The following is a 19,604-nucleotide window of genomic DNA, read 5'->3' as shown; positions in this document are numbered from 1 at the left end:
ATCCACACATATGGTGATCACACACGAGGCAGGCATATTATACCTGCACATACACGAATGTGTCTCTCTAACGTACACCCCTGCACACAGCAGGGGCTCACGGGCGACGGGAATTCCTAACACTGTGATGGAACTGACACTTGAAGAGGAAATGCTCATTACTTTGGAGACTGATTTTAATTTGGCCTTGTTTGAAAAGACTAACTTTTACAGCACTGTAGGAATAAAACAATGTAACATGGTATAAATGTGGCATCTAAGTACTGGTCACATGCTGAAGACACTGAAACTATACATCTGCTTTTGAATACTGAAATGGAAATGTGGATATGCAAACGTGACTTTACACTTACAAATGGTTTTCAACGTAAACCAGAGAAGACGGAATCTAACACTGAGCGGAGACCAATCAGCAGCACGAGTGTCGGAAGTGTAGACGCTGAGCTCCTGGGCTTTACCTTCTGCATTATGCACTTTAACTGAAACGAGGCCGAGCTGAAGGAACAGGTTCCTCGGGCCCATGCAGGGAGAGGCCACCCTGGGAAGACTGGTACCTGGAGATGGAGCAGCCAAGGCCAAGATGGACAGTGGCTGGGACACCCCCCGCCAAAATAAGTGCTCCTAGCCTCCCCTGCAGACGGTGGACAGGAGGGACACTTAGCACACATGGTAGCATTGTGGCTGGCAGTGACTAGTCAAAGCTGGGGCTTCCAAATGAGCCCACACCCACCTTTGTCCAAAACCCTGTGTCAAGAACACCAGAAACAACTTGAATTTCTTTCTGCTTCAACAAAAAAAAATATATTAAAAGTTGCCAGAAACACGAAGGCAGAGGAAAACCCTCCACACTTCACTCCATAACCCCCAAACTCATCACAAGGACAGCCGCAGTCACTTTCCTAGCCATCCTCCTGTTTTCATATGGTTGTAATTGGGCTTCCGTACACTGAAATCTGAGCTTAATTTCTTTTTGACTTAACGTTTTATCACACCCCTGCCTCTGCGGCAACATCTCCACAACATTTTTGTTGTTGTACTGGGATTGAGCCCAGGGGTGCTCTACCACTTAACTACAACCCCAGCCCTTCTTGATTCTGGTTTCGAGGTGGGGTCTAAGTTGCTGGGGCTGGCCTCAAACTTGGGATCCTCCCGCCGCAGCCTCCCGAGTGGCTGGGGTTAAGGTGTGTACCTCCACACCTGGTCCTAGCTGTCCGTTCCAGTGGCTGCACTTCATTCCAGCCATGTGACATGTGAGCCAAGTCCATGCTGCTAACTCCTGGGCATCTGGGTTAGCATAAATGGCCAACATCTTAAAGAAGGTCATGAGGAACTTTTTCTTTTTTGAGGAATAGGTAACTTTAAGAAAATGAGTTTCTAGGGTTTGATTTTTCTCTGATCCCTCTGGTCTGGAAGAGGATAGAAAACACATTGGGTTTCTTGGGGGAAATGGATGGAAATGCACTATCTTTGGGCTGTAGTGCTGGCAGGAAAGGCTGGGCTGGGTCTCTCTGGTCTCGGAGCTGAACATGCCTTCTTGGGTCTTACTATGAGCATCAGCTTGGAGCGGCCTGCAGAGCTTCTGTTCAATGTAATTCAACTGGCAATTCAACTGCTGCTCCTCCCTGAGCATCCCAGAGACAGAGCCCCAGGGACTATAATAACCTCTCTGACCTTTGGAGCCGGGGTTGCATCTGACCTACTTGCACTTCTGCCTGCACCTTTCAAACTCACTCTTTGGCTCTTTCCTATAAACATAATTCTCTCTAGTTATAAAAACTCCCTCCTTCCTCTAACTTGGTGAAAACATCCTGCTCAGGTCTCTACCGTCAATACGGAGAGCCCCAGAAGAGCCTTCTCAGCCGTATCCGATACTTCCCGGGAGCCCCCAGCTGGGTCTCCACGGAGCCCCAGGCACCTGGTCTTCAGCCCACTCTCTCCTCAGTCCGTTCCCCCGTTTCCTTTGTGCCTGTCTTCCACTCCAGCCTGCCCTTCAGGCTCCATCCTCCCAGTGTTCCAGCTCATTCTTCACCTCTTCTAACTTCACTTCTGTCCTCTGTCACGTCTGCCCCTTATATGCTCGTGATCCCAGAGCAAGTGTCTGGCCTAGACCTTCTCCAGAGTTTCAGACCTGCCAGCAGGTTCTGCAGCCATCTTCACAGGGCCAGCATTTCAGCATGACCAGAACTGATGTCAACCTCTTCCCTTTAAGAAAAAGCGTGGCCAGTGCCACCAGAGGCCTCACCCAGCACCGAGTCCAGTTCTAGACATTTGTGCCCTAAACAGCTCTCACACGTTCACCTTCCAGTCCTCTCTGCTCCACAACCACAGCCTCATCTAGGTCCTGATCACCCACTGAGTCCTCTCTGGATCTGCTCCTTTGGATCATGTCTTCAGATCTAAGCACCTACCCAGAGGAACCAGGAGCAGAGGTGCACACTTGGCAAGACCCTGTCTCAAAATAAAAAATCCAAAGTGCTAGGGAAGTGGCTCAGTGGTAAACCGCCCTGGTTTCCATCCCCAGGACAAAACCAAAACACACACATCAGAATGCCTCTCCGCCCTACCTACGACCCTGAGGTGCCGCTTCCTGTCATCCTCAAAATGAAGTCCAAGATGCTTAAGGCGACTGTCAAGGGCTGGGGTTGTGGCTCAGTGGTACAGCCTGGCACGTGTGAGGCACTGGGTTTGATTCTCAGCACCACATATGAATAAATAAATAAAATAAAGACCCATTGACAACTATAAAAAATATTAATAAAAGATGATTGTCAAGACCTCAGATCAACAGTTCTCAAACTTCTTGACCTCAGAAGCCCTTTACACTCTTAAACATTGAAGAGACCAAAAGTTTTGCTTACAAGGATTATACCCTTTAATATTTATTAAAATTAAAACAGAAATCTAAAAAATTATTCATCAGAAGTAAAAGTTAACATAAATATTTCCTTTTCATTTTTAATGAAAAAAAAATCTTCATATTTCCCTAAACAAAAAAATTAGGAGTGGCATTGTTTTATATTTTTGAGCTCTCTTTGATATTTGGCTTAAGAGAAAATAGCTGGATTAACCTATGTGCTTCTGTACTTGATCTATTGTAACATATTTTAGTTGAAGAAAAGCCAGCTTCACACAGATATGTTCTTAGAAAAAGGAATTCCTCTTACATACCAGGGGAGTGCTCTACCACAGAGCTACACCCCTTGTCCAGAAGGCATATTTAAAAATTCTTCTTTGTAAATGTTTTTTTGGGGTACTGGGGGTTGAACTTAGGGGCACTTGATCACTGAGCCACATCCCCAGTTCTAATTTTTTTGTATTTTATTTAACGTCTAACACTGAGTTGCTTAGCTCCTCGTTTTTGCTGAGGCTGGTTTTGAACATAGGATCCTCTTGCCTCAGCCTCTGGAGTCACTGGGATTACAGGCATGTGCCACTGTGCCCAGTCCATAGATATTTTTTGATACTACCCCAAACTCGATAAATGAGAGTTTCTTAAAGATTAGTTAGAATATGGAATCTAAAACCTCATTAGTGGGGCTTGGGTTGTAGCTCGGTGGTAGAGCACTTGCTAAGCATGTGTGAGGCACTGGGTTTGAACCTGAGCACCACATAAAAAAATAAATAAATAAAATAAAAATATTAAAAATACAGTAACAAAAATTATATAAAAAATAAAGCCTTTTTAGTAAACTTTCTGTACTCAGTTACATTAGTTGGTTTCACACTCTGCATGAATCTTTTTGTAACATCATGCAGTAGTCTGGGAAACACTGGTTCATTGAGCTGTGCAGCCCTTCCAAATGTCAAAATATCTCATTATACAATACACCATCAAAAAGACAAAAAAATCAAAACACAGTCATCAATAGTACCACTGATCTCATCAGAAAAGTCTTTAGGCAACGAGAAGCCAACTTCACAGAGACAGACAAAAGTCTTTACCTGGAGGCTTGAATTTTATCACTGGCATTGATGCCAGTATTGTCATTTGTTTTTCTTGAAGTAATAGGTCCACTTCCTTTACTTTCAAGAAAATGACTCAAGGGAAGACTCAGGTTTGGATAACCGTAGTTTGTCAATCATTCTTTCAAATAAAAACTGTGTTCCAACTTGTGCTTGCAACTCACATAATTATACAAGTGCTTTGCCTTGAGACAAGAATTCTACTTCCGTATGCAGCAGAGAGGCTTTGGTGTACTTCAGGGAGTGAATCAAGAGCAAAGGGTTAGGAGCCATTGGATGATTTCGTTCATGTCTAAGCTGTTTCAATAATCAAGTACTAGTTGAGTTTTATTCTTCAGCTTTTGAAAGGTAGCAAAAACCAAGTTCTTTGTCTGGAAGTTTCCTCCATGGAGGTGCCTCAGTGTGTGACAAGCTAGAATTTGCAAGCACTTTACATGAGGCTAAATGACAACAAACAAGGTCTCATCTATCCAGAATCACCTGCATTTAACTGACTCTAGGAAATGAGGCTAGATAACTAAGCATGGTTGAAGTTTGTTAAAAAGTAAAACTTTACGAAGACTGAGTTGATGCTGGGTCAGTCGTCTACGAGAAGCACGGACATATGACTGTAGGGCTTTGTCGGTGGCAGAGGGAAAAACAGCCTGTTATCTTTTCTATGTAACTTTGGACAAGTTGTGCAAATATCTGCCTCTTAAAGTTAGTCGGAATGAATAATCCTAGGGTAAAGTCAAAGGATCTTGAGTTACATGATACATGTAGATAAAAACCCAGAATAGATGCAAGTGCTAAGTGATACATGTGAAGCCTTGGAACAGTGCCTGACAGGGTAGGGTCCCTTTGTCCTTTTACCTCCATTTTCTAAGACAAGCAAACTTTTTAAAATAAAGGGCCAGAGGGTAAATATTTTAGGTTTTATGAGCCAAGAGGCAAAATTAAGGATATTTTATAATACAGGTCTATTAGTGAGGATAGGGGTGTTTTTTTTTTTCCTTAGTGGGGGAATAATATTTTACTTAAATAGGATTCAAAATTAACTGTTCCCTATTGTGAAATCAATTGCAAATGTTCATCTGCAAAAATCATTCTTACCTCACGGGACATGAAAACATAGTGGTTTGGATTTGGCCTGTGGGCCGGTTTGCCAATCCCTCCCTGCTCAGAGGTCTCTCTTGTTTAATTCTTTTCTCTTGGTTCATTCCATACAGTGGCTCACAGTGACACTTCAAGCACTCCAAATTTCTCTGTGTAGATTTGGGTTTCCATAGGGTATTTTCCTTCTCCAGTCTTTAACATTTCTTAGAGTGAGGTTTAGTGGTGACAAATACTTTTCATCTCTTGATTGTCTGTAATGTCTTTATTTCTGAATGATATTTCACTGAATATAGACTTTCAGATTGACCGATTTTCTTTTAGCACATAGAGACTGCCACTCCATTGTCTTCTGGATTGCATTGTTACTGATGGGAAGTCAGCAATCAATCTTACCTCTGTTCCTCTACGTAGCACATCTTCTCTTTGGCTGCTTTTAAGATTTTTCTCTGTCACTGGTTCTTGGCAATTTGATTAGGTTCTTGGCAATTTGATTATGATATGCCTTAATGGGGTTTTCTTCATATTTATCCTGCTTAGCCTCCACTGGGCTTCCAAGAGTTGTGGCTTGATATTTTTAATCAAATTTTGAATAGCTTTTCTATTCCATGACCCTGCAACTACATATGTTAGAATACTTGACTTTATTCCCCAGTCTCTATTCTTTTCAGCCATGTTTCCTTCTGTTTTTCAGTTAGAATAGTTTGTATTGTTCTATTTTATGGTTCACTGATTGTGCTGGCAGATTCTGAAATGGCTTCCAGTGATTCCACCACCTGCTCTTTGTGCCCTTGTGTAGTCCTCTTGTTTTCTTTATGGGATGAATTTAGTGGCTTTTTTCAGATGAATAAGTGATTTGACAGAAGTGCTGAACGTCATTTCTGGGACGAGGCTATAAAAGACTAACTTCTTCCTTGCCACCACCCTCTTGCTCTTATTTACTTTGATGAAGACAACTGCCATCTTGGAAGTGTCCCTACAGAGAGGCCCATGTGACAAGGAAGTGAACAAACTGAATTCCGCCACAACTCCTTAGTGAGCCTGGAAGCAGATTCCACCCCAGTTGAACAAATGGTTAAGGCCCCAGCCTGCAGTCTTGTGAGAGGCTCTGAACCAGAAGACCAGGCTAAGCTGTGCTGGATCCTTGACCACCAAACTACAACATAATAAGCCACCAAATTTGGGGGCAATTTGTTATGCAGCCATAGATAACACGCACGCTCACCTTTCATCCTAATCTCATTTGCTCCCGTTAGTGAATGTTTTCATCCAGGTGTTACATTTTCTCAGCTCTACATTTTCATTTGGTTTTTCTTAGTTTCCATTTCTCTTCTTTTTGAGTTTTTCCTTTAAGTCCTTGAATACACTTATATTAGCCCTTTTAAAGCACACTTATCTGCTAATTCTATCATCCCCATCACTTCTGGCTCTATTGTTATTGACTGACTTGGTTCCTGTTACAGGACTCGTTTTCCTGCTTCTCTGCATGTCTGATTTTTGGCTGAATGCTGGACACTCTAAACGTTACATGGTGGGGCGTCTGTGATGGGTGTTGTCCTTCAGAGAGTACTGGGCTTTGTTCTGGCAGGCAGCTCATTTACTTGTGGGCCAGCCTGATCCTTTCAAGATTCCTTTTAAAGTTTGTTTGGCAAGGACCAGAGCAGTCTTCAATCTAGGCTAGTACAGTTTTACTCCTAAGGCATGGCCTCTCTGGAGTCATGACTAAATGCCCTGCATGTCCTGCTCTGGTCAATCTGAACTCTGGCTTAGAGCTGTCCTCTGTTGGCCTTGTGAGGTCCCCCTGCAGCATGCACAGCTTGGCGTGCAGTGGAAGGAAGAGGGCTCTTCTGGAGCTGCTTTGCAGTACAGTTCCTTCCTTCTGTCCTCTGTTCTGCAAGTTCCAGGGCTTCAGCAGCCCGAGCCCTTCTCTTGGTCTCCCAGGTCATGAGACTATTACACTTGCCTTGGTTCTCCCTCCCCGGAAAGACCTGGGGGAAAGCCAACATGACGCCTAAGCTCATTCGTTTTTCTTCTCCCAGGATCATGAGCATGAACTGCCCGTTCTCCAATAGCTGAAACAAGTTTTTAGAAATATTTTGTCTGTTTTCTAATCATTTATGATAGGCTAATCTGGTAGCAGTTACCCTATTTTGGAAGTTGCAGATGGGCTTCTCATAAGTAATACACATTTTGATTTTAATGAAAAGTACGGCTTAGTTTTTCCATGTCTTTGATAATAACTTAAAATCTAAGTGCCCCATTTATTTATTACAAAAATACAATTTGGAGCTTGGTGGGAGGCAAGAGAAAACAGATTTTCTCCATCATTTATCCAGCTGAGAAATCTTTCACAGATTTTCAGTAGGGAAGAGCCCCTGCCTTTACCCTCTTCTCAGTTAGGGTCTCTTCCTGAGGTTACAAATCAAGAAAAGAATGAATCTGAAGAAATGGCAATAGAAGAAATCTAGGAAAATGCAAATGTGTGCAAATTTTTCATTATATACAGAAAATTATTTTATTATTATGGGTCATCAAGCCCAAGTCAACGACTGAGTGGAAACTTGAGAGCAAGAGGATGGCTTCTCCCAGTGGGAAAAAGTTGATACCCTCAAAATGTCTTCTACTCTAATGAATATCAGTATTCCAATTGACACAAGAAAATTCTTTCTTGTTTATTAATAAGTCCTAGAGGAAAAAATGAAGAAAATTTGTGGAGAATGTAAGAAAACTCAACGAGCATCTCCGCACCAGCCAGTCTTCCTCAGGACGAAGACCTGCACATCACCTCACATGCCCAGCAGCCCGGGAGCAGCAGCAGCCACTGACACTGTGTCTGGGCGATGCGCTCCCTTGTCAACTGTCGGGGCTCACAGAACTGCCGCCTCCTACACTCATGAGTGTTGACCCTTCCAGGACCACTGTACCGAAACGCCTCTTTTCCAGGAACTACTGAGAAAAGCATGTTCTGGTCTATCACACGCTGAGAGTGAACAGTAGTAGCAGTTTCAGAGCAAGATGTGGCGTCTGCCTGTCACTGCAGCCTTGGAGACGTCCCCACTGTGCCTCCTTTTCTCCTTGCTGAAGAGCCATACTCACTCTGGTCTGGTTCCAGTTCCAGAAGCACTTTTTAATGTTCAGCATGCCTCGGCAGTTAGCACAGGAGCCACAAGGACTGGCTGGAGCCCCTGGAGAGAAGCCGCTAGATTTCAGGAGGTGCAGCTAGAAGCATAGGCAGGTATGACCAGTGCAGAAGGCAGGTATCAGCTGACCATGACCAGGTCAGTCAATGGTACAAATGCTGGCTGGCTGAGTTCTCAGGGACCTGGCTAGGGCTCACCAGTCCTGTGAGCCATTCCTGAAACATGGTGACGGCATACTTAATAGCAGATTGCAGCTTGAGGTTGTTCGAAACCAAACTGGGTCAGAGAACCTAAGAAGGGAGCTGGTCCCTGCCACCTTTCTTCACCTTTCTCCTGTGCCACAGTCCAGGGCTTTCCCTCCTACACTCTTGGAAAAATTGAGGTGGTCCCCCTGGCTGCCTAAGCCGTCTCCCCGGCAGCTCCCTTGTTTTGGAAGGAGATGATAAATAAATCAAAACGCACTAAGCAGCACTTCCACAGGCACTCGCCGCCTTCACTGAATGTGCACCTCATCAATCACACTATTGTCTGCTTGAAAGGCGAGCCTTGTAAATGTCATATCCACTCAGGCCCAAGGAGAGGCGCATCCAAATGCAGCAAGGAGTTTTAATTGGATAGTGTAATTAAACTAAAAAACCCCAGCAGACTCCCTTTGACAGGATAGATGAAGACCCCTTTTAATAGGGCTAGGAAACATATCTGTTAAAAGGATGAGGCACTGCCTGCTCCTGATTGTGCTCCAGAGTACTCTTATGAAAAGGCAATTCAATAACTGGGGCATTTAATATGGTGGAGTCCGTTGTGTCTGTAATCAGGCAGTACTTACCGTATTTGATCTGGAACTTCTGAAATAAGTCCTTGTCAGAGAATAAAAATACAGCTCAGCTTGCCTACTAACGTTTAGAGTGTCCAGACCTCCTGGGAGTCAGGCAGAGCCTGAGGGTGAGCTGCAGCAGCCCTCCTGGGCTCCAGAGCCATTGGCATATAAACGCAGGTGCCTCCCTTGGGGGCCGCAGTCCGGCCAGCATGGCTGTGGGCATCCACCCACCCACTCACTTCCCCTATCCCTCTTGCACACATTCTCAGGAGCATCAAAAGAATAGACAAAATTCCTGGGTATCTCCTTCTTCAGAAGCTAGAATGCCTGTCATGTCAGAGAGCGGGGGTGGGGGAGTGCAAAGTTTGTGTTCTCTGTTGAAACTGCCCCTGTCAAGTAGGGAGAAAAGAAATCGGGTGGCCAGAGGATTCAAGGTACTGGCTGGATGTGCCAAGCAGATTTCAGGAATAAACCTAAGCCCTGCTGCCACCTCCCCACTCTCCTTTGTTGGAAGAGGAATGGGGGATGCACACATGGCACATTCTCTTTTCTCTCTCTCTCTCTCTCTCTCTCTCACGCACACACACACACACACACGCTCACACGCACACAGAGCACACAGTTCCACAAACAAGGTAAAGAATTTGTGAGGCCACTGGAAGAGGTTTGTATCTGCACAGGGCTGCTTGTAAGTAGGCTGTGACAATCCCTTTCAGATGAAATGCTCGTGTCCCAGGACAAGGTCAGGAAGAACAGCACTGGGTCTATCAAGACAGCCTCTGAACTGGCGCTCAGGTGGGATGCAGAGGTGAGATTTCAGACCTCTCCATCTGTAGCCTTCCAAAAACAGTTGGATGCTTTGTTTTATTTACGCAAACCTTAAAGTCAGTTTCCCTGGGCCCTCAGACTGGATTTTCTGTTTAAGGATGGTGAAGGGTTTATTTGATGACTGCTTTTACTCCCCATAAAGCTTGCTTGGAGCTCTGTTTGCAAACCTTTGAACATTCTTAATATTAGTCTTTCACTATGGGTTGATGAACCCATTAAGAACATATAAGTGAATATATATAATCTATGAAAACTGGATACTGAATTAAACCATCAAACACCTTTAGGCTTAAATGAAAACTACATAAAAGCATTTCAGCCATCAATTTGGCTATCACTTCTAGCCAGTATGAATTCTGCTGGAAAAGCTATTTTCGTGCAGATGTGGAATTCAATGGGAAAGACTGACTCGTGTACCAACATCAATCAAAATGTCGACTTCCCTGGCAGCTCTCAACAGTAAGGCAGGTTCAAAGGTCACAGGATAAAGAAAAAGGCAAGCTCTGGTTCAGCTCTAATATCTCCTCGGTAGAAGTCTTGCAAAAGTACCCCCTTCTGTATTAGCCTGGCTTTCATTAATCTTCTTGCCATCTTCTTTAACTAGTCATGCAGAACCGCTCGATAGCAAGACGTATAATGGGGAAGGCCCCGTGCCTATTACCGCGTTAACATTCTCTTAAGCCCCAGTGCAACAATGGAACGGGAAGGCAAAGGAAAGCGCAACTGCAGGGTGCGGAGCAGGCAATTCAATTACAGCCTGGGCTTACCTCTGTACTTCTGACCCACAAAACACAAGAGGCCTTTGTGTCTAACTGGCTTGGCCATTAAGGTTGCTGAGGATCACAACAATGCTGATCTTTTCTACTTAAGCTAAATCAATGTGGACAAATCATTATTCAGCAGCTTTAATTTAATTAGTAAATTAAATACACTACTTTACAGATCTTGTCAAGTACTTATGAAAAGAAAGATTCATTTAAGCGGGAGGTCACCAATAAGCCCAGTTAATTCAACTCACGGTTTTAACAGCATCTCATCTCAAATATCCAGTAGGTTCAGTTTAGTAGGGCTTAAGGGTCTCCTGCAGTTGTGATTAACTCATAACCCCAAAGAGTTCCTATTGTGTCCAGTGGTTTGGACAAAAAAACCAAATGAACCAAAAAAATCCCCCCAACATAACCAGCATCGACAGAATCAGATTTCCTTTAGATTACACTGTGGCGGGAGAACATAATCAGGTTACTTCTATTATGTTGCTTCCTTAAGATTTTATATTATCTATACTTAATTGAGATACAGAGTTCTTTTCAGCTATAAAGACGACAGTTACTTTATTAGGGCTTAAATCTGATTTCCTAATGATAGGCTACTTCCTTTAAAGGCTGAACCTGCACAAGCTTCTGGTGAGACCAGACCTGGCCTGGTGGAGAGTCTCTGACTGAGTTGCATAGAAAGGTCTCTGGCTTCTGTTTCAGCAGAGGAATCTGAGCTGGCGCTTGAAAAGATAGCCCACAGCATCGGAAGCCTGTGCCTAGACCCGTGTAAGGATGGGAAACGTAAGCAGGAAGTGTGACGCGGAAATGTTCTCCTCTCCTGGTGCCAGGCGCGTCCTTGATCAGTTAAGAGGAATTAAGGTTAATTCACCTTTTAAGAGGCTTGTAACACAAATACATAAATAGCAAAAGATATCCTAAGGAGTGGCAAGCCAGACTAAGAAGTCAGTGACTTGAGTAATAATGGCAGCATGTTTCTTTCTTAAATCTAGAAGGCAGAAATTATTCTTAATTTTTCAGGGCTTGTGATACACAGATTTTCTCAGCTCTTTTAAGAGTCTGTGTTTATATGTACAATTTTTTTTTAAGGCATGTATCTATTTAGTCATTAAGTTCCAGGTCCTTAAACACTCCCAGGGACAGAGCAATAAATCTTCCCTCTGAGCGCCTAAAAGGGAGAAGTGGAGGGAGGAAGGAGTCGCCAACTGCCACCTCGCATGCGGCCTCCGCCTCCACAGCACATGTCACTGTGTCTCAGTGCAGGCGCTCTGACGCTCAGTCCCTCTGCCAAGTCAGCTATTCACACACTTTTGGGATATGGCATCAATTAAACCTGAGTTGTGTTCCTTATGACGACCAAATTAATGGTTTGACAGTGGCTTTCTCAATAAACACTGCAAACTGCCCATATTCGAAGGATTTAAAAACCATTTCTTTCCTGTTCAAAATTCTGACAAACATGTCTCAAGTAAGACTAGGGACAACTTCATTATCCTCCCAACACTTAGTGCCTTTTTGTAAAGAAGGCTATTTAATAACAAGCCTGCTGTTTCCACAACTAAATTATTCCAGTTGGTCACACGTTCCGGTCTTCAGCAAGACACTTGTGTTATGAGAGATAAAAACATGAAAAAGGAAATATATTGCAGAAATCAAAAACCTTATCTATTTCTAGACTGGCTCTCTTTGCCATAATTCATTCAAGAAGGGCCCAAGAATAATTTTTGATGTAAACTCAGCTACAAACATACATCACTATGCTGATAAAAATCACAGGCTAAACTTATGAAATATAGTGACTTTCATTTCTTTAGTGCTGTTAAAATAACTTTTTTCTAAGGTTCAACAGACACAAAAGATAAAAAGGGTTACCATTAATCCTATAAAAAAAAAAAAGAAAGAAAGAGGCAGCAGCAGCCCCATAGATTAATTCTTGGTCTCATGATGGTCTGAGGATGAACTTTTTAGATTAAGTCACTGAATTAATTTGGTGAAGATACTGGAAATCATAAAAACACATAAGCATCAATCTGATTCATTTAACACATCCTTGTTTGGGCACTTTACAATATAAATTATGTCTAATAACTTTTGGTTTCTAAATTTGGGCCTCATTAACATAAGTTTCAAATTGACATTTATTGAGGACAACTCTGCAGGTACCATGCTAGGAACTGAGGATGCAGGAGTGGGTGGGGTGCCGTGGGTCAACCGTCAGCAAGGAAAAGTGGGTAGAGTGGGGTGCAGACCTCAGGCAGATGCGCATGGCACAGTGTATTTATGCAGAGTTTGGGGGCCAAGTTAACAGACAGGGCCTGGCCCTCTGCTGGTTCTTGAGAGATGAGTGCGGGAGGTGGGAAGGTGAGTCGGAGGTGGGTGGGGTGGGCGGTGGACTGCAGGTGTGGTGCAGGTGTGCGGCTGCTCACAGGAACTGCAGCGCATTTGGGATGGGAAATTCCAGGTTGTGGGGCCAGAGTGGTCAGTGGCTGTCAAGGTCGACAGGCTGTGTTGAAGAGTCTGGAGTTGTAAGACTGTAATTTGCCAGTCTCATTTTTTTAAAGCATCAAAATCCTTTTATCTATAAATTTTTAAAATACAGAGTCCCAAAATAGTAAAAAATAAGAGTGCTTTTGGTTGGAGGGGAGGCCTTATGTTCAATCCTGCCCTACACACACACACACACACACACACCCCTGAGCTCTGAGAACAGGGAATGAAAAGAACTGCTATGGGGGACAGGGACTTTAAAACTGTTTATGGGACAGTAGGACTCTTTGTTCAGGAAAGTGCCACAATTTCTAGATCTCTGGAGTCAGAGTAAAAAAAGGAAACCTCTGTAAGATCCGTGTGTGCAGTTTTATTTTTCTTTTCTTTTCTTTCTTTTTTTTTTTTTTTTTTAATAAAGAACCATCTAATATAAGTGAAAATAAGACAAGACCCTTACAAGACTGTCAATACTGGAACGGGGGGCCCATGTCTGCTGTGTCCTCAGTTGTTGAGAACGTGGCCTCACGCACACACCTGCGATGATTACTTCTTGGCATCCCAGGATACAGCTGATGGACAGTAGGGAGTCTATCCTTCCTTTCCCTCCTGCTGGGTACCCTGCAGCTGTAGCTCCAGGGCCTGAGCTGCAGCCCTCCACGTGAGAGTGAGAGAAGCCTGGAGCCTGGCTGAGGTTCTTCCCTGACCTCCACTCCAGCTCGTTCCTTCATGCAAGGGATCCCCTCTCATTTCTCCAAGACACAAGAACCTAAAGAAAGGTCACTTTTCAAAAGATCCTCAGTTCTTGGGATGAAAGATGCCAGAACAGTGTCATCTTTACTGGCTGACAAGCTGGAGTGACTGGGACTAAGATGATGTTTCCCAAAGGAAGAGGGAGTCCAGCAGCCATGGGGCACGGCCCCCAGAGAAGCAGGCAGTTCTCTCCCAGCCTCTTCTGGCAGCCATCTTGCAGAATCAGAGGCCTCCCTTCCTTGTACCCTAGTAAGTGCTCTCTTCTTGCTAAGTTGGAGGCTGAATTGAGAGGAGAATATGAAGTGCAGCATAGCTAAATTTGACTAAGAAATTAAATGCCCAACCATAAATGAGGCCATGCAGCATTTGCCCAGGCTGTGAGCTCCCCACGAGGGCTCAGCGTTCTGGAGGCCCTTCTTCAGTCAGTATTACCTCAAAAACTTGAACCACAAAAAACTAAAAACAAACAAACAAAAAACCCAACCTTGAACCGCATTCTATGAAATACTTCCTGGCCTTGACATTTCTTATTGTTCCTTTTGAGTATGTAATCACATTTGTTCTCTAATTCTGTGTACATTGAAACATGGGGGATTAATAAAAATCAGATGCTCCACCTAAACCTCTAGTGCCCAGTCAGTATCTTGGGCTGGGCTCTGTGGTGCAGCTTAGACAGGCTACGCAGGCAGTGCTGGTAGTGTCAGAATTTGAGAACCACTGTTCATGGCCTTCTCCAGGCATCTCATGAAAACTCTGACATAGTTTAAATTTTTTTCCCTCTGTAGAGGAATTTCAGTGTGTCCTTTCTGCCCCCTGATGAGACTGAAGACCTAAAAATGATTGATTAATCTATATACTATACCTAATTACTTAACTGCAAAAGTACAATATGTCAAAATATACAACCAAACTGTATCTGCTTTGATCATTTAAGCGGAGGAATGCTAACCCAGCAGTGATCTCTCTGTCGGGCCAGGCAGGACTTGAATTATGAGCTGGTAGGTCATGCAGGTGCCAATAACCTGGAGGTGCTGACACTTCTGGCGTGATGGATATCTAAATCTAGCTTTTAGAAGCTGGAAAAAATCCCTCGGTTCCCCTGATCTGGCATGGAAGGAAAGCAGGTCCAGGTCCGATTGGCCAAATGAGAAGGGGATAGAGCCCACAGTGAGATGGGACTCCAGGAAAAATCTGCCCCATGCTCCAGCCCCTGGGGTAGGGCTGTGAGGTTCTCTACACCATCAAGACTGAACAGGGTGGGGGCTCACTTCAGGCTCTGGGCACCATAATACAATCCTGTCTGATTAAAAGAAATTTCTGGTAATGAATTAAACAGACCCAAGGAAAAAAGGACACACTGGCAATATATTCTCTTGGCACCCAGCACACAGGGGAAGAGAGGGAAAAGAGAGGAGGAGACATAAATAAAAGGGACTACTCACTGGGGCTCTTTTCTTCAGCAAGGTCACAGGCACAGAGCAGGTCAGAATCGATTGAGATGGGTTTCTGCTTAATCCAAAACTTAGTGCTGGCTTTCTGATTCGTAACAGGGTCTATCTCTACTTTGTCTCCAGAGATACCTGGAAGGCCAAGGGAAGGACAAAAAAGAAGCCATGAGAAGTGGAAGGAGTAAGTGATTTCAATGTAATCATTTGAACGGCTTTATCAACCCTGAGCTGGAGGAGCCCAGAGCTCTGTCTTCCGGCTCTGAGGAATGCGGGATTTCTCACCACAGACTCCCGAAGGCATGGAAAAGTTGCACAGTTTGGTTTCCTGAGAGGGTGAGCTATGGAATGGGCGGGGGGCGGATAACAACCAAAACTAGATGAAAAGGTCTTTGTAAACATGCCTTTTAGATATAACATAGAATTTACCTACTGATTATTAACTATATTACTTCTACATTTAATGAAATAAACTAAAACAGGGTCATTTAAAAATAGTTTTCATCAGTATTATTTTTTTGAAAGATGATCTGGGATGGACAGATTAATATTACTTATGCTGAAAGAGCTAAGCTACCCATGAAGAGTTTCTGATCTGGAAAATTTTTGCACACTAATTAAACAAGAAAAAAAAAATCTCTTTCCTTCTGGGACACTAAATAATTACTGGAACTATATTTAAAGGAAGTCATGGGAGGATCAAAGGATCTTTCATACAAAGGCTTCCAAGTTCAAGTACTGGAGCCTGGCTTCAGGCTGTGGAGGCTACTGGCTCTCTGTGAGGGAGAGATGCAGCATCTCACATGCCCTTTATGCAACAAGGACCTCAGAGCCAGAAGCCAGAATGTTAAATATTGGCACTTTGGGTTTTACTGTCAGGGCTGTGAAAGACATATCAGGTTGTACAGTGGCTGGGAATAAAGGTGTCTGTAGAATAAAGGCAGCTTCTGGCACAGAAGGTACCCTGGTGTCAGTGTGGACACACACAGCAGTGGTTCTCTGGGCACCTCGGGAGCATGTGCTCACTTGTAGTTTGATGCCCGTGATCTAACCGAGACGCACTCTTTTTCTTCTTTTGCTGAAAACTGAAGAATGTGTTCACGAATGAGACAAAAACCTTTAATACGCCCTCTGAAGTGAGCCCCATATGGAACCTTAAAGTAATTAATTTTTAGGCCATAGTTTAAAGGTCAGGGTCGAAGTTAAAAAAAAAAAAAATACCCAAAACAACAACAAAAAAACACAGCAAAGGGAGGTCAAGACATAAGATACAATTACAATAATCAAGTGTACAGACTATAATAGAAAAAACAATTGGTGTTAACATATTTCATCCTATGGATCACACTTAGAAAATTTTGAAGAAAATATGAGAAAACAGTAAGCCAAAAGAAAAGGCAGATAAAAGAAAGGGCTTAATTAATGCCTACCCTCCCCCAAAGACCTCAAAAAAACAAAATATAGACACACAAGAACCAGGGTCTGACAGTAAACTGGAAATTAAAAAATAAAACACCCAATCCTGGTGATTTGTTTCTATTTTAGTTTTTGGATAGATTAATTCCAAATTCTAGTTAGTCAAAGGCAAAAGCTGGTGGACAGACGAATGAGAACAGGGGCCCTGCTGTCTTTGGAGGGGACAATGCAGTGATGTGCTTAAGCCTGGTCATTATGTGTGGTCTTGGGTAAAGAGGAACAATTGGTTTTTATTTTATTGTTTTTTAATTAATCAAACACTGGGATTTGTCATCAGACATATTTCAGGAACATCATATTTCAATTAGGCATAATGTCATAAGTCCAATTGACTCTGGATGCTCAGGTCTAGATGATTTCAGGAGGGTGAGAATGTATCAGGAGACCAATTTTATTACATTTCACTTAAAATAGATTACAACTACCCATTTATACTCTTGCCTCCAATTTGGTCATTAATTGCAAAAGATGTGGACATTTCTATAGTTTACTGAAAGAAAAGTACTTAAGCCATGGGAGTGGGTAGTGAGTGTGTGAGAGAGAGTGTGAGTGTGTGTGTGTGTGTGTGTGTGTGTGTGTGTGTGCGCGCGTGCGCGCGCGCCAAGTGTTTCTTCCTTATTCTTCTTCTTATTTTGACATTTGTAAAAGTCAGAATGAGCAGAGCAAAATAAATGTGCATATTTCTTATGTGGAAATAAACCCTTCCCCACATTCCTTTCTCAGAAAGAGAGAAAAAAATCATCACCCAAGCAAGGTGGTTTAGAATTTTGTTCTGTGGCCCTGCAACTCCTGAAGCTGCAGTCAGTCAATATTGTTAATGTACCTTGTTAATTTGATAGGATTTGTCAGGTAACTCCACTGGAAAATTATATAAAACTGTTCCAGATGAAAAGATGATAGTGACATGAATTAAAGTGATAGAACAATAGTGGAATATAAACCAGAAATGACACCCAAAGTGGCTGTTGATTTATTGCCGTACTGAGTTTGGTTCTGGGCTCCCATGTATATTAGTGCTACAAATCTGGGTCCATTTAGCAGAGGGATGCTCATACATACATCACCAGCTCCTGCTCCAAGCCAAGGTCACTCCCCATTGCATCAATCTTTTCAACAGAGCCTACTTCACAAAGCAGGACTTTTGTAACCATCTCAGATGTAACAGACTCTCGTCCTCTTTCATCTTTCTTTTATCATGTAAAGTACACTTTAACTTCTATTATTTTTATCTGCAAATTGTTACTGTATGGTTCATCCATTACAGGCTGTATCTCTGCATCAGTTGCCTAAGCTCTGCCTGGCCACAAGAGCACTTTCCCAATGACATCCTTTCTTGGGGTTACTGTGCAGTCACTATTCGCAGAGAGGAACCCCAAGACGGGGACTTAGGAAAGGAGATGTGGGAAAAGAACACAATAGGTTGAAGATGGGCAGACAGGTAGAACACCACTTTAATAACTATTGTGTTCCATAAAGGACGCATGTAAATTGGATTTTTTTCCCCCTGAATCGAATCACATTTTCCCACTGACTTCTTGTTCCAGTGATACTTTATCTTCATTTTGAATTGATCTGTAATTGGCAGGGGCTCCCCACACTTGAGCTTGAAGTTTTTCTGCCCCACAGGCTTTCAGTCAAGTAGTTAATGATCTGTAAAACTCTCGCCTGCCTCCAGGAGTCACTATTTAAAGGAACCTGTAGGGGAATCATTCCTGATGGGAAAAATCCTTTGTACATTAAATAACCTCACTCTACTTGAGATGTGTGTGAGTTCTCAGCTTTTAAAGCTAAGCACTCAGTCCCACGGGCCCTATTTGCTCTTCTTGGGCAAACACTGCACCCAGTCTGGAGGGGCCCCAGTGAGCCTAACTTGCTGAGCTGGCCTAGACCCTGCTGCTGAAGAGAGGCACAGGCCCCAGCCTCAAGGTTTCCCTGGCTGGGAGACCTGGGTCTTCTTTAGGTTGGTAGCAGCTTGGCGGAGGGGGACCACAGAGCCACAGTCCATGTCAGGGATGGGGACACTGATGTAGGGTGTGGTCCAGTGGAGGGGGGCAACTGTGGAAGCCGGTTAGTGGAACCTTCAAGTGGGAGGTCAAGCAGAGGGACTGCCACTCACTTGTCACTGATGGTTCTCCACTGCTAAGGGGAGGAGGTGAGATCAGGTGCCAGAAGCAGCACTTCTGCCCTGTGACGGTGGGACACCAAAAGGACTGCTGAGGCGTGTTCCCTGCGGCTCGTCCTCCTCAAGGCCCACCTCGGCCAAGAGCAAAGCTGCAGCCCTGGCAGGCTCACTGCCATTCCTGCTTCAGCAGGCTTCCACATCAGGAATCGTCAGGTGCAATCTTCTCCTTGGGCCCAACAGGTTTGATGCTAATTACAGACACCATTAAGTGCCTACAGCATTTTAACACAACTAACTGACACCAGTGATGTACAAGCATGGTTAGGAGTCCATTGTGTGCACTGATTCAAATCTCCTAACTACCTTATGAAGTTGGTTCCTATGTTCATATCTGTTTTATAGACGAGGAAACAGAAATACAGGGAGGTCAAGTAACTTGCCCAAGATCAGCCAACTCTTAAATGGCAAAGCAGGAATGTGAACCCAGGAAGTTCTAGCACCTATCCTCTCAGTCATTACACTATCTCCAAGAACCATGCCAGATGTTTTACACAGCGGACCGTGGTGAAGTGGAAGGTGCATGCCTCAGAGAGTTTCCGAGTGGAGAAGCCATTTCAAACCCTGATCTGTCTTGTTCTCAAGTCCTGGTTCTTTCCCTGGCTCTGCCTGGTCCCATCCACTTGAGTCAAGAAGACACAAGGGGAGACTGTC

General features: G+C 43.7%; 1 protein-coding gene across 12 annotated transcripts in view; it reads right to left on the bottom strand.

Annotated features, from left to right (window-relative positions):
• The window catches only part of Mapkap1 (MAPK associated protein 1), a 227,227-nt gene that overhangs the window by 8,385 nt on the left and 199,238 nt on the right, over window positions 1–19,604 (bottom strand). For all 12 annotated transcript variants that reach the window (XR_007104884.1, XM_047523959.1, XM_047523962.1 and 9 more), the window contains one exon: window positions 15,293–15,430. Coding sequence is in view for 11 of the 12 variants with exons in the window: in XM_047523959.1 (XP_047379915.1) it covers window positions 15,293–15,430 (138 nt within the window). In the remaining variant the exon portion in view is untranslated. The remainder of the gene's footprint in view (window positions 1–15,292; window positions 15,431–19,604) is intronic.

Source organism: Sciurus carolinensis, chromosome 14, assembly GCF_902686445.1.
Source record: "Sciurus carolinensis chromosome 14, mSciCar1.2, whole genome shotgun sequence".
Classification (NCBI taxonomy): Eukaryota; Metazoa; Chordata; class Mammalia; order Rodentia; family Sciuridae; genus Sciurus; species Sciurus carolinensis.
The sequence above is the reverse complement of the archived record's forward strand: the minus strand, read 5'-3'. Positions and strand labels throughout refer to the sequence as shown.